Genomic DNA, 14,211 nt, shown 5'->3' with positions numbered 1-14,211 from the left:
TATAAAAGTGTAAAGTTGTACATTATATCTTTGATTTTTTATTTGTTTTTTATTTGTCTTTTAAAGTTTACTTTAAAGCTCATGCATACACATTAGAGACTGGAAATCCAGAGAAATCCAGGAATCGTGTTTATTTACAATGTGGCTTTAAGAGTGGTCTTTAACGGAATTTACAAACTTCAGGAGCGGTCCACTTGTGCCACCTGCTGGTGATATTCATGCAGCTAACCTGGAGGCACTTAGATATTTGGGCGATAATGCTGCTTGTAATGTAAGTATTTTGAATGCGGGCATATTTTAGATGGGTTAAACGAGAAGAAATGCTCAGATATATAACGTGTAATAATAGCGGTGCACCATCATCAAATTTATATTTTGTGAAACCTAATACTACTGACATGGACGAGTCAAAGTAAAGTTATTGGCCCAACCTCCAAGTAGGGGAAATAAAAAAAATTGGACAAAGACAGAAATTGAAAGAGGTTGCTTTACAGCGATTATGGCTGCTTTGCAGTGAACTGGACAGGAAAGATCAAGTCATATAACAATATGCTTGCATTCTGTTACTGCACCTAGAAGTACCGAGTTAGGAAATAGCAAAATCATCGTAATATCAATGAATACTGCTTGCACACTCAGTAGAGGTCTGTCAAGCTGAGGTGCAGGCACAGGCACAATGCAGATCCCAACAGATGGCAAAAAAAAAGAAATCAATCGAGAGTGGTAACAGAATTAGGATCATGTATGCCAAAGCAAGGTGTTCAATAAATAACAGAGGTGGTGAGCTTAATTCCTCATACTCATATGAAAGTAGTAAAGCATAGTAAAACACCAGCAACATAGTAAGAAGACCTTTATTTTGACCTTTATTTTAGGAGGTGATGGGCCATAACTTTACCTTGACTCCACGCCATTATGACAAAAACACCTCCACTCAGTGAGGGTCGTGTTAGGGAGCAGAACACAGTATGGGAAACAGGAATAATTGCAGAGTATTCGACTAACATCAGGGGGCGACAGCGGTGCAGCCCTGACGGAGGAAGCCACAAAGCCGCGAAGAAGAAGAGCACCGTCCCTAAACTGCTGCTGCAGTCACCGGCGCTGCTGCTGCATCGACCTTGGCTGACAGGATGGCAGGGAAGGCGTGGAGGTCAGCGGTATGTACGGAGAAAAACGCTTATCCTTCTCACGTGTTGCACCGAACCCACTAATGTTAGCTTCTCTGACTTTCGTTCATACAATCAAATGGTGCAAAGATGCCACAGACAGACATTAGCTCCTCAGCTAATTAGTCAGGCGCTAGCACAGCCTACCCGCTTGTAGTTACTATAGCAACCCGGCTTTTGACATCTATGTACCAGTCCATGGCCAACTAGCATTTAGCAAGCTAGCTATGTAAGGATATGTTTTCTTTTATCGTGTATTGTAAAAGTTAGCATACAGCTGATACCTTAAGATGAACATGTCATGAAAAAGCCACATTATGGCAACAAATGTTTGTCATCTACAGATTCATAATCTGCTAAGAAAGTGGGGTTTATCGGTCAATGACAAGGATAAAATCAAGACAGAGGAAGTAAGTTAAGAATACGTATTAAAAGGTTAATCGTCCTCGTTGCGTTTGAAATGCTGCGTTTCTTTTTTTTTTTTGTAAGCCTGCCTTACTATTGTTAGTCTGGATTTCTGCAGCTCAACGTGGCTAAAGAACGCCGTTTACTACAAGCAGGCAATTATGCTCCAAAACGAATCTTGATTCCTGATTTCTGGTGTTTTCTGTTTTTTTTTCCTGGTGTATTGCTGCAGTCAGTTTACCAATTTAGTGAAACCTGGATTTTATTTTTGTTGCAAGCCTTTTTGGGATAGTGTGTGGGTCCGTACACATTGTCAAACCAGGCAAGAAATCGTGCCATTTAAGAACGCCTGCTTTTTGCTGTCCTTTGCAGATCATCCTCTCTTTCTTTCCACCTCTAGTGTTTATCTGCTTACTAGTATGACTAAAGATTGGCAACTATAATTATGAACCTCTCTGATCTAAAACACAGCAGTTACCCAGACCAAATATTCCATATAGTAAAACATGAGTTCATAATTCTTAGGTCATTCTGTTGTTACTATGTTTACTATTTAAGCAAGCTGTACCCTGTTCATTTATGCCCTAGCTCTGTTTTAATGCTTTCAGAAACGCCTGAGAATTTTACATGACATAATGTATTCTATATGTTCATGAAAAAAATGTGAGCCTTTTTTTTAACTGTCAGGTGTCACGGGTGGTTGGAACTTTGCTGAAAGACAATCCACAACCCAGGACATTCATCCGTGGGGTATTTATCTTTACTACCAATTTAATAATACATCCAGCAGCGATTTGTGATATAATTATATGCTTGTATCAAAAATATTACTTGATTAATTGTTCCTCTGTCGCAAAATCTTATTTGTTTTGTTTCATAGATTCAAACTGTCACTCTCATCCCTGGTGACGGAATCGGTCCAGAGATCTCCAGTGCTGTCATGAAAATTTTTGAAGCAGCTCAAGTTAGTACTGGTGGAGTAGCAAATGCATTGTTGTTCAATAGAAACATAAATAATTAAAGTTATATTTTTTTAGGTGGAAACATATAATGTTATAAAGACTTTACCATTAATACTCAACAAATTAGATCAAATGAGCAATCCAGTTACTTGAGAATTTTTTTTTATTAACATTTCATAAAATGGCATTATGCAAACTAATTTAATGTTTTGTATTGTACATTCACTTTTAATTAAAGGCACCTATCAAGTGGGAAAAGAGAAATGTTACTGCCATTCAAGGACCTGGTGGAAAGTGGATGATTCCTCCTGATGCCAAAGAATCAATGGACAGGAACAAAATTGGCCTGAAAGGTAAATCATTCTTTTACTTAAGAACTCTATTATTTGTTATGTCTTATGGTGGTGATGATAGATTGAATCATATAACACTATCAAAAGAATATTCCACTTACCATTTATTTTTACAATTAAGAAACTGATGCCTTTACCGTTAATCCATGTGAATAACAAAGATAACTGTCAGTAGATTGTGTTAATATCTGCAGGTGAACCAGAAAATAATTTTAATACTTTTAACAAATTTTAGGGCCTTTGAATACACCAATTGCTGCTGGCCACCCATCGATGAACCTGCTGCTAAGGAAAACTTTTGACCTCTATGCAAATGTACGTCCCTGTGTGTCCATTGAGGGTTACAAAACCCCTTATACTGATGTGAACCTGGTCACCATCAGGGAGAACACTGAAGGAGAATACAGTGGCATCGAACATGTGGTAAAAAGCTTTGACGTTTTGTTTAGTTTTTTTTTCCTTCAGAAAAATACACTTTCATATAGGTGTCCTTGATATCCCATGACGTTCAGGAATAGAATATTTTGAAAAGTTTATGATCCTATTCATATAATATTCATATTCACAAACACATTGATATTTTTTTCATTTCAGATTGTGGATGGCGTTGTACAGAGCATCAAGCTCATTACAGAGCAAGCCAGCCAACGCATTGCAGAGTATGCTTTTGAATATGCCAGAAACAATCAGAGGGCCAGTGTTACTGCTGTGCACAAGGCCAATATTATGTAAGTTCTATCATTTCAACCTACTTGTAATACATTATTCCGAAGTCCATTGCTGAACTTTTCTTACTTTATTCTTTTTCTTTTACTTTCTATAGGCGCATGTCAGATGGACTTTTCCTAAGAAAATGCAGAGAGGCCGCTGAAAAGCACAAAGATGTGAAATTCACTGAGATGTACTTGGATACTGTGTGTCTCAATGTAAGTGTCACTATGATTAAATTCATTGTACATCCATGTTTGATGTATAAAAAGAAATCTTTAGTGAATGATTGGGTATATTTAATAGCAGCACCGTCTCTGTTTTTCCAGATGGTACAGGATCCTACACAGTTTGATGTATTAGTGATGCCAAATTTGTATGGAGACATCTTGAGGTAAAATGGATCAAAAGCAGCATCTTTTCTTTTCCAGAAATCACAATTATCATAATTTGATATGAATTTAAACAGAATTGTGTATTTTGTCCTTTTGTATTGGGTTTGTATAGAATCAAAACTATAACTATACTATAACTATAGTCAAAATAGTTAAAACTAGAAAAGCAGCCCTGAATGGGTTGATTCAACCAGGCAGCAAATTATGAGGAAATAATGTATAACAATCACTACAACTTTATGCAAGCAATAGACATAGGCTAACCTGAACTATAATAATTTGATACATTTGTAAATCAGTCAGCTAATTGTGAGCCTAAAATTGAAAATTGATATCTTAAATATTATGATTTTTTTTTTTTTGTGAAGATGCATAATTCCAGATAACATTTACATATCTATTATGATCCATGTCAGCAGAGGAATAAATCTAACTCATGTTAACGTTTTTGCTGTGACAGTGATCTTTGTGCTGGACTGATTGGAGGTCTTGGAGTAACTCCCAGTGGAAACATTGGCACTAATGGCGTAGCCATTTTTGAGTCGGTATGTAGTTTTTATTAAAATTTTGTCAATTTTTTTCCCCTCACATTTTACAGTTACTCTAATAATCATAGTACAACTTGGACAGTTCACTGTGTGGGATATTTAAATTTTTTAATGAATCTGATATACAGCGGAAAGGCAGTCATAATAATGAATTTTGATTTGTTTCTTCTGTTAGGTTCATGGAACTGCACCAGATATAGCAGGGAAAGACATGGCCAACCCCACTGCCCTGCTGCTTAGTGCAGTCATGATGCTTCGACATATGGGTCTTCATGGCCATGCTAAGAAGATAGAAGCTGCTTGCTTTGACACTATTCGTGAAAAAAAGGTAATCTTCTTTTCAAGAAAATGTAAGTTAAATTTTTGGTGGTATGTTCCCATTCTTATTTATAATACTTTTATTTTTCATATTCAAGGTTGTGACAAAAGACCTGGGAGGAAACTCGAAGTGTTCAGAGTTCACAGATGCAATATGTCAAAGAGTGAAAGATATGGACTAGAAGGAGACTAACGTGGTTTGAGACTTAGAGTCTCTTGAGGTCATCATTTCATGTGGTATCATTAAGTTTTTAACCAAACTATGTACTTGAAAAAGTCTTAAGAGTTTGAGATCTGGATGTTTTATTTTTCTGCACATTCCAAAGCACAATCTTAACACTCTTGACTGATGCTTACTGTAAATGCTATTGCACTTGTACTTTAACTACATGATCTGTTATATATATTGTCTGTTTATTGTCACAGTTATTTAGTCAAGACACATTCAAATTGAAGCTTTTTATAATTTGAACTCCATAACTTCAAACTTGGAAATGTTTTGCACTCATTACAGAATCTTCTCTTTGTATCATAGTGTTGTTTGCTTCTAACATCATGAATGTATCATATGGAAAGAAAAATATAATATCAGAAAATGCCATAGTTTTATGTTAATATTATAGATATGACTATTGGTGTTATAAGAGAGTTATAAGATCTCTCCAATGATGACGATGACCATTATGCTATTAGATTACAAAATACATTGGAAGATCCTGTCATGTGAGTAACTAGTGTTAACTAGCAATAAAATGAATGGGAGACCAATACTTCTGTCTGTGAGAAAATGGTGTGAGTATTTACAACAAAATTGTGGTTCACTCTTAAATAGGATAAAATGTCAAATATGATACCCCATTAGTTTTGCATTCTGTATGCACAACAGCTATAAAATTACAATCTAGTCTACAAGAAACAGATATGCCACTCTCATTTTTATACTAACAGTTATAAAGTAATCTCTGCCGTGATGCTATTCCTGATAGAGGTCCTCTATGACCCTGTGGTACATCTCCAACACAACAGGGCGGCGAAGCTTCATTGTAGGGCCTGTAAGAGAACACATGATGAGTAATAGTTGATTGCAGTCCCAAAGTTGCTGGATTGGTGCTCTGTGAAATTTACCGAGCTCTCCTCCAATCACAGAGAAGTCTTTCATCAGAATAGTCCACTTTTGTATGCGTTGGGCATTCGATGTGGCCGCAGAGTTTACTCTGTCGATTCCCTCTTGAATGGCTCGGTATACTTCTTTGTCTTTTCCTGCAATGATGTCAGACACCTTGGTTGCTTGACTTCCTTGCTGTTGGCAAAACTGCACAGCCTCGAGACTCAGCTCCTCCACCGGCTCCATGGTTTCTGCATTGCAGCAACACTGAAGCAAAGGATCAAATCTGAAGAACTCGTGTATTTTCTAATGAATCATGATTACAGCTTAGAATGATCACTTTCAATTCATGAAACCCTGGTGATTAAGAGATTGGCCTGCTTTACACTTCTTGGCTTTTACAACTCTTTCGAGGGCTCCAAACAAAATGACGAAAATAAAAGAAAAGCATAACACTAGAATTCGGCAGCTGCATTTGAATGAATTTAAAAAAGGAACATTGTTTAAAGGTTAAATAGACACTGTACAGCAGGACAAAGTGGAAGTGGAAAATAACAGTAGATTACCTTCAAAGTTAAAAGCATGGATAAGAACTTCCTCTTGTCACCGATTAGCATAGCATTGCTGATGATGGGTAGCTCCTTCTTCACTGCTTCCTCTATGGGGACAGGGGGGACATTCTCTCCTCCAGCTGTGATAATCAACTCTGAATGAAGAGATGGTAACCTGACCATTACATCTTGTTTGTATTCATTAATGGACATTAAACCCAAGTGTACAATGTACATGATGATAGCTGATGGCCAAAGACAAGCTATTTTTTTCACATCTGCCTTTCATGTTATACCTTTAATTCTCCCTGTGATGTACAGGAAACCTTCCTCATCTATCTTCCCCAGGTCTCCTGAATGCAGCCATCCATCTTCATCCAAAGCTTCTCTTGTTTTGTCCTCCATATTAAGGAACCCCATGAAAATGTTTCGTCCCCAGAAACAAATTTCTCCTGTGCCCTCAGAGTCCATGTTGGCCACTTGGTACCGACAACCAGGCACCACCTTGCCACAGCTAGTGAGAGAAAAAAAATCCTCTCTGTGAGCTGATATTAACTAGATCCAATCTGATCCTTTTACACTTACCTTGGTAATTTGTAAACATTGGGACCTGACATGAAGTGAGGTCCTGTGCTCTCACTCATGCCATATGCCTCATATATGCGAATGTTCAGGCTGAGAAAAAACTCCACGGTTTCACTGCTAATGGGTGCAGCTCCAGAGAAGAATTTCTGACAGCAACCCAGGCCTAGTTCAGCTCGAAGCTTCTGCAACACAAGGCTGTCAGCCAAGGTCAACAGAAATGATTTCTCATCGTCCCTGAAAAAGAAAATCATTTTTAAAGCTTCCCTTTTGTTGTTGTTGTTGTTGTTGTTGTTGCTGCTGCAGCATATGATTTGGCAAGATTCCATCTTAATCAGCTCTTACCTTTGCATGCACTTTTGATTGGCCTCCAGGGAGACTGACATTGCCCATGCCACCAGTTTCCTTTTCACATATCCACACTGACTAATTCCTTGTTTAATCTTCTCCATCATTTTTTCCCACACCCGAGGGACACCCATGTGGGATGTAGGGCAAACCTCTCGCAGTGTTGTGATGAGGCTTCCCTACAAAAACATAGGTGTGTAAAGAGAATAAAAATGTATTATAAATAAATATTTATATAAAATGTTTCAAAATCATTCAAATCACCATTCAGTTTATTATCCACATGTAACCCACTCTGAATTTCATCTGCATTCTTTTAACTGAATACATATTGCCATATTGTAGTATTAGAACATAAGAGGTACCTTATGTTTTTTTTTTTTTTTATGTTTATCTTGTTTCTTTTACCTTTGACTCACTAATTGGTTTAAAATGCTTATTCAACCAAGGATCATGTTTACTTTATGTCTGTTGGCAGATTTTTGAAAAATCCTGTAACAAGAGTAAAAACAACAATTTGATAAAGCCCATTTTGTTTACCTTTAAAGCATCTGGCTGTGCAAAGTAGACCAGTTCACCCCACTGGATGCCTGTCCAGAGATCATAGATCTGAGCAGCAATGTGGCTAAGAGGCAGATAGCTCACTAGAGACTCCTGTTGAGTTTCGGCCGGCTGCATGTCCCCAACTCTGCTGGCATGATTGGCAGTCCATGTGATCTGAATAAGATTTAGGCTATTTATTTTATTTGCTCTATCTTTTCTTTTACAATCGAGTGATGGAGCACACACAACTGTGTGCATATAGTTATGCTGAAATCTGTTGTTAATGTCACATGGAAGCTTACATTGTCATGACTGAGCATGACTCCTTTCGGCTTGCCTGTAGTGCCAGATGTGTAGATCAGGACGCAACACTGGTTGACTCTTTGGCTGTTGATGATGTCATCGAGTTGTTTCTCAGAAACATCGAGGCCCAGCTCCATGAATTCCTCCCACTATCCCAAAACAGCAAAACACAGCTTGTATCATAACCTAAGCTGAACATCGTTTTGGTCTCTATCAGTTCATGCGTCAAACAGACTTACAGAGTAGAGATTTGAGCGCTTCTGCTGGAGCTGCCCATTGTACTGCACTATGGCTTTCAAATTGGGCAGTCTGTCACTTACCTATGATATCAAGTAACACATTTATTACATTGTTTCGTATGTGAAAAAAGATCTAAATAGATATATAAGAAATGGTACCTGCAGGATTTTATCCAATTGCTTTTCGTTTTCAACCACGACAATGTCAGCTTTGGAGTCGCTAGCCACATACTGACACGCATCTGGTGAATTTGTGGCATAAATCCCTGTCATTATTCCCCTGAAAGGAATAAAATAGTCTTAATTCAAATGCTGTCTTATTGATCTCATCCATGTTGGATGGGTATTTCTTACCCTGCCAGAATGGCGCCGACTGCAGAGAAGAACCATTCTGCTGAGTTGAATCCTAGTATTGCCACTCCATGGAATCGCTCCAAACCAAGCTGCGCACATTAACATTGACAATCTCTTTTCTTATTTTTTAAAACATGTCCATTCTTTTTATCCAATAATTGTTGGAAATGAGTAGTGAAATGAATATGCCATACATAGGAATAAATACATGAATAACATACCTTCAAAAAGCTTTTCGCTGCTCTACGACAGATTTGATAATACTCCAAAAACGTTATCTTTTCCCATTTGTCATTTTTCTTGCTGGCAAGTGCATACATGTTTCCATATTTCTCAAGTGAAGCTTTGAACATTTGGTGAACTGTGATGGGTTCCTGTGGACATTCATCATCTATTCTCAGTCTGACGGAGCCTCCAGCATCTGTGGTCCAAAGAGAATGAGCAGGAGCAAGAGATGCACCAGCTACCTCTTCTTTATGTTTCCTTCCTGAGATTAAAGACAAAGCAAATCAAATGTGTCTTTCTCGCTTTGATTTTTGATCAATTTCTGTTGCACTATCAATACTATTGAGACAAATGGGTTCGGCAGATGAAGGAGTTGTTCTATGATTCCAGCGTCTCAGTGGATGTCCACATGGAGACCCACGAGCTTCTGACTCACCTACAGTGGCATGCTCTTCCCTGTTCGTGTGCATGTTCGCCATACGCTCCTGAACCCTGAAACAAATAGAGCAAACGGCTCATGTACACCCTTGCTCACATCCTGGCAGTGGCAGAGCTGCTGTGCTCATGTCATCACGAGGCTAATTTTCAGCAACATTGTTTACACAATGTCAGGCATTTGGCAGTGGTAAAGCTGCCTTTCTTTGTTTGACAGAGCATATTCAATGAAAGTCGAAGGGCTGGTCATCTGCATTAATTTACCTATCCCATTTTTAAGTTTAAAACATATCCATTGTTAACTGTTGGTTAAGTGTCATGAGTCTATTGCATGTTTTAAACTTCTGGATTAAATAAAAAAAGAATTTAATTTCAATTTGCTTACCTGGTCTCAAGCTGATCATCTGCCTTCTTGTCATCAAGAAATTCCATTCTGCTTCAAATCCCCTGACAGATAGACTACAGGATATGTAAAATAAGGCCTGAGGATTTAGTCAAATGAGGCACTTTTAAGGTGAACAACTATGAAATAATTTCCCCTTTGGGCATGTCCACCCTTTTAAAAGTACCACAATTTTTTTTCCAGAGATAGGGAACTAATAAGACATGCCGTTTAACAAACTTGGTGAAGTTCGTAAAGGCTGAAAGTGCATGTGTGCACAGCATTGGACCACTGGCTCAGGACCATGTCCTGAATTTAAATTAGTGCAGCCTGTTCATATGTTAAATAGTCTGATTATAATTTTCCCTTAAGTCACAGAGTGATAGGTAAAAAGACGAATCATAAAATTTCTTCTCTGGCTTACATCAAGCTTAATCTTATTGAATTAGTTTCAACAGAATAGGTTTATGTCAGAGTTTAGCATCCCGGACATTCAGAAACCAGATGGCTTCATGTGGTTCCTACATTATAAACAATTTCTCCAAGTTGAATAGAGCTCTGTTATGCAGTTCTTTCAGGTGCATGAAAGCTGAGTGATTTTAGCCGGTTTTGTTTATATTATTAGTCTCTAATCGTTATCTGCAAAAACAGTATTTCCAGTGTAAATGTAATATGGCCTGGAGGTCAGTGGCTCCATTTGAAAGCCTTTCACATTCTTTCACCAAGATTTTATCTTTAGCATGTTTTTATGGCAGCCAAATACATAAATAATCAAGTGATTGTATGTGACTAGTAAGCAGTAACACCACTGGACAGAACAAATGTCCTGTAGTTATATAAGATGATGAAAAAAAAAAACAGAAGCTGAAAATTGAGAAAAGGGCCTTTCCTGAAGTGAGCAGGTTGAGCTTTAAATCTAAATTCAAGTGAGTGGGTGTATAATCAATGAATGAATGGGGGTTCAAACCTTTATGAAATAAGCTGATCTTTAAAAGCCCTCAGTTTTATACCTGACTTCTTTATAAGGTAGATTTTTTTTTTATACGCGCAGTGAGATAGACACGCTTTCATATTTGTATTTCATTTTATTCTTTAAAAAACAAACAAAAAAAAAAAACAATACGTTTTTAACACCTTGGTGAAGGGGGCCCCGGGGAGGCTGTGGCAGGACTACATCCCCCTCCTTCCTCTCCCGCTTCTGGTCTTTTCTCCGGACTCTGCAGTCTCTGCCGGCGGAACATCCGGCCGCTCTTCCTCAGAGCTCTCCAGAAAGTTCTGCCGGTGAGCGGCTATAAGAGCCGGCCATCTTCTCTCTCCGCCCTGAGAGACTCCCGAGCGACGGCCAGGACGGCAGCGGCTCCCGGTGGGTAAGTACGCCGTAATGTTGTGTAGTTATCCCGCTGTAATTTGTTTGCCGGCCCGCAGATGTTCATGGTTGAATTAATGGTAAAGTGAGCAGGACTGAGCTTAGCTGCGTGTGTGCCGCCTCATAGTTAGCTTCCAGACAGATCTCAGTGGATTTTAACCACCGCCATGTGTTCCCCCTTTTCTTTTATCCTGCTAATGTGAACTTCACTCTGGGTAAAAAATAAATGAATAAAAAAAAAATCAAAGAAAGGCCTCATTATATTTTTTTATTTAGCCCATTTACAGTAACTGTGTCGTCGCATTCCTGACGTCAACCCTCGTGGTCTGAACAGTTGTGTGTCTTATTTGTTCCGTCCTCGCGTCTTTTGTGTGTCGGTGCTGCTTTTAGGTTGTTTAAACATGGTGCACGAGACCGGCTACTACGACCTCCTGGGCGTGAAGCCCACAGCCTCGGTGGATGAAATCAAAAAAGCCTACAGGAAACTGGCCCTGAAGTATCACCCCGACAAGAACCCCAATGAAGGAGAGAGGGTGAGTTACAGGTGCCCCCCTCAGCCCTGCATGGGCTTTCTAATTTTAAACTGCAGGCTTTGACGGCGTGAACTTTCTAGAAAGATCTGGCTCCCCAGTCAGGGAACAGGAAGATTAGTCCTGTGACTGTGTTCAAATGCCCCAAGCAGAGCTGTCAGGGGGCGGTGAGATAAATGCAGTGATCCTCCGCTCCCTCTTCCTGACTGAAAACCTTAAGAGATAAGGGCTCATCAGGCCGATGTTGTTCCCAAGACTGATGGGCTTGAAACCGATAACTTGACATTTGAGAAAAGGCCTGCCCACGTTTAACATGTAAATTGTTACCGTAAAAAGTGTCCAGAGTTATCTGATTAAGGATCCAAGCTAAGGGAAAAATGGATTTGAGACCACTCACTTACAAGCATAATAAATGTATTTTATTTCCACAGTTCAAACTCATATCTCAAGCGTATGAGGTGCTGTCAGATCCAAAGAAGAGGGATTTGTATGATCAAGGAGGAGAGCAGGCAATCAAAGAGGGCGGCATCGGAGGTGGAGCTTCGCCAACAGATATCTTCAACATGTTCTTTGGAGGTGGAGGACGGATGCAGAGAGAGAGAAAAGGTAAGATTTCCATTATATTTGTTTCACAAGTAATCTGGCTGCAGGCTGTTAAGAAATGAATGTATTCTAATTAGTACAGCTGTATCTGACTTAAATGTTACGTATATGTTCTTTTGCTACAGGGAAAAATGTCATCCACCAGTTAAGTGTTACACTAGAGGAGATGTATAATGGCACCACCAGGAAACTTGGGCTCCAGAAAAATGTAATTTGTGAGAAGTGTGATGGTATGTATTTATTTATTTTTTTTGTTTTTTTTTTAGTTCCCATGTCCATTCAAGTCTGTTTAGAAGTCAAGTTAATTTATACTATTTTCCTTATCGCAGGTTATGGTGGTAAGAAAGGTGCCTTGGAGAAGTGCTCAAATTGCAAAGGAAGAGGTGTTCAGGTCAAGGTACAACAGATTGGACCAGGCATGATTCAGCAGATTCAAAGCATGTGTTCAGACTGCCAAGGACAGGGGGAAAAATTTAACTCAAAAGATCGCTGCAAGAACTGCAATGGACACAAAGTAGAACGCAAGAAAAAAATTCTTGAAGTTCACATTGACAAAGGTATGTCTGCCCCCCCCCCCCCCATCTGAAATTGTCATGTCTCTTTAAATGTTCTAGGTACCACTACATGTGCTTTTCAGAGGAAACTAAACCAAAGTGAAATGTGTTGTATAGGTATGAAAGATGGTCAGAAAATTACTTTCCATGGAGAAGGTGACCAGGAACCTGGACTGGAGCCTGGGGATGTGATCATAGTGCTGGATCAGAAGGAGCACCCTGTTTTCCAAAGACAAGCTGATAATTTAATAATGAAGATGAACATCAAACTTGTTGAGGCCTTGTGTGGTTTCCAAAAGACTGTTCAAACATTAGACAACAGAACGCTCATCGTCACCTCACATCCAGGTAATTCACTAAGATCAGCTGGTCTTAGGTGCTTTTTTTTGTTTTGTTTTGTTTTTAGTTGTATTTTTTGGAAGTGAATATTTGTAATATTATGTTAATGTGTTATCCACAGGTGAAGTCATCAAGCACACTGACGTCAAATGTGTTCAGAATGAGGGCATGCCAATTTACAAAGACCCATATGAGAAGGGGCTGCTCATTGTTCAATTCCAGGTTAGACACTGAGCGCTCAATATTTCAACTGTGACGTAATTCTGGGTTTATATCTCTGGCCTGGTCATCTGATTGTAATCTATCCCACAGGTGGAATTCCCAGAAAAAGACTGGCTCCCAGAGCATCTCATGTTCCAGCTGGAAAGACTGCTTCCGCCCAGGGATGATGTGATGATTACTGATGATATGGAGGAGGTGAACCTCTGTGAGGTGGATGAACATAAACAACAAAGAAATTACAGTGGGGAAGCGTATGAGGAGGATGAGGATACTCCCAGGGGTGGAGTGCAATGTCAGACACAGTGATCGTAGTCCAATATGCAAGTTGACTGTAGAGCATTCGGGTTTTTCGTTGTGATTGATCTGGATATCTTTGTCTCGTTTGTTGTATTGTTGTTTTTTTAAAGTCATGTTTGCACCACCAGCTAGGCACAATGAGATTTTGTGCTATCTTTCTGGAGACAAATTTAAAATTGTGTACCTAAGGTTATCAAAACTGCTTTTGTGGGGTTTTTTTGTGTTTTCTCTTTTAAGTTCTGTGTCTTTTCCTACAAAATCTACGACACAAATGTTTTCTTTCCATTCAGAAGGTGAGAGGACTACTTGAATGCTTTCTGTGAAGGTAATGTCAATCACAACAAACATGTTTGGTTATGGCTCAATAAAAGTCACAAA

The 14,211-nt window shown here is 39.0% G+C and overlaps 3 protein-coding genes across 5 annotated transcripts; 2 read left to right on the top strand and 1 right to left on the bottom strand.

Moving 5' to 3' along the window:
• Window positions 1-1,059: 1,059 nt before the first annotated feature.
• Window positions 1,060-5,595, top strand: idh3a (isocitrate dehydrogenase (NAD(+)) 3 catalytic subunit alpha). 2 transcript variants are annotated; one of them, XM_029522980.1, is made up of 12 exons: window positions 1,060-1,157; window positions 1,511-1,576; window positions 2,259-2,321; window positions 2,452-2,535; window positions 2,772-2,886; window positions 3,122-3,309; window positions 3,481-3,614; window positions 3,710-3,812; window positions 3,924-3,988; window positions 4,450-4,534; window positions 4,713-4,865; window positions 4,954-5,595. In XM_029522980.1, the coding sequence occupies exons 1-12, from the start codon at window positions 1,131-1,133 to the stop codon at window positions 5,035-5,037; spliced, it is 1,167 nt and encodes a 388-aa protein (XP_029378840.1). In that variant the 5' UTR covers window positions 1,060-1,130; the 3' UTR covers window positions 5,038-5,595. The 2 variants fall into 2 exon arrangements, with proteins under 2 accessions (XP_029378840.1, XP_029378841.1); XM_029522981.1 differs by lacking the exon at window positions 1,511-1,576 and having other exon boundaries at window positions 1,071-1,157.
• A 183-nt stretch (window positions 5,596-5,778) lies between these two features.
• On the bottom strand, window positions 5,779-9,972 carry acsbg1 (acyl-CoA synthetase bubblegum family member 1). Its single transcript, XM_029523240.1, has 14 exons — window positions 9,926-9,972; window positions 9,542-9,597; window positions 9,102-9,367; window positions 8,881-8,969; window positions 8,686-8,806; window positions 8,527-8,607; window positions 8,287-8,436; window positions 7,982-8,158; window positions 7,451-7,620; window positions 7,097-7,330; window positions 6,808-7,025; window positions 6,527-6,666; window positions 5,981-6,227; window positions 5,779-5,905 (listed from the first exon to the last, which is right to left on the bottom strand). Exons 1-14 carry the CDS (start codon window positions 9,970-9,972, stop codon window positions 5,829-5,831), a joined length of 2,073 nt encoding a protein of 690 aa, XP_029379100.1. The 3' UTR covers window positions 5,779-5,828.
• A 1,174-nt stretch (window positions 9,973-11,146) lies between these two features.
• On the top strand, window positions 11,147-14,208 carry dnaja (DnaJ heat shock protein family (Hsp40) member A). 2 transcript variants are annotated; one of them, XM_029523682.1, is made up of 8 exons: window positions 11,147-11,289; window positions 11,679-11,821; window positions 12,250-12,424; window positions 12,547-12,651; window positions 12,751-12,978; window positions 13,093-13,323; window positions 13,436-13,536; window positions 13,627-14,208. In XM_029523682.1, the coding sequence occupies exons 2-8, from the start codon at window positions 11,690-11,692 to the stop codon at window positions 13,840-13,842; spliced, it is 1,188 nt and encodes a 395-aa protein (XP_029379542.1). In that variant the 5' UTR covers window positions 11,147-11,289; window positions 11,679-11,689; the 3' UTR covers window positions 13,843-14,208. The 2 variants fall into 2 exon arrangements, with proteins under 2 accessions (XP_029379542.1, XP_029379543.1); XM_029523683.1 differs by having other exon boundaries at window positions 11,189-11,285.
• Window positions 14,209-14,211: the final 3 nt, after the last annotated feature.

The sequence above is a fragment of the Echeneis naucrates genome, chromosome 16, assembly GCF_900963305.1.
Source record: "Echeneis naucrates chromosome 16, fEcheNa1.1, whole genome shotgun sequence".
NCBI lineage: Eukaryota > Metazoa > Chordata > Actinopteri > Carangiformes > Echeneidae > Echeneis > Echeneis naucrates.
Note: the sequence above shows the minus strand (reverse complement) of the source record. Positions and strands in the feature narration are given on the sequence as shown.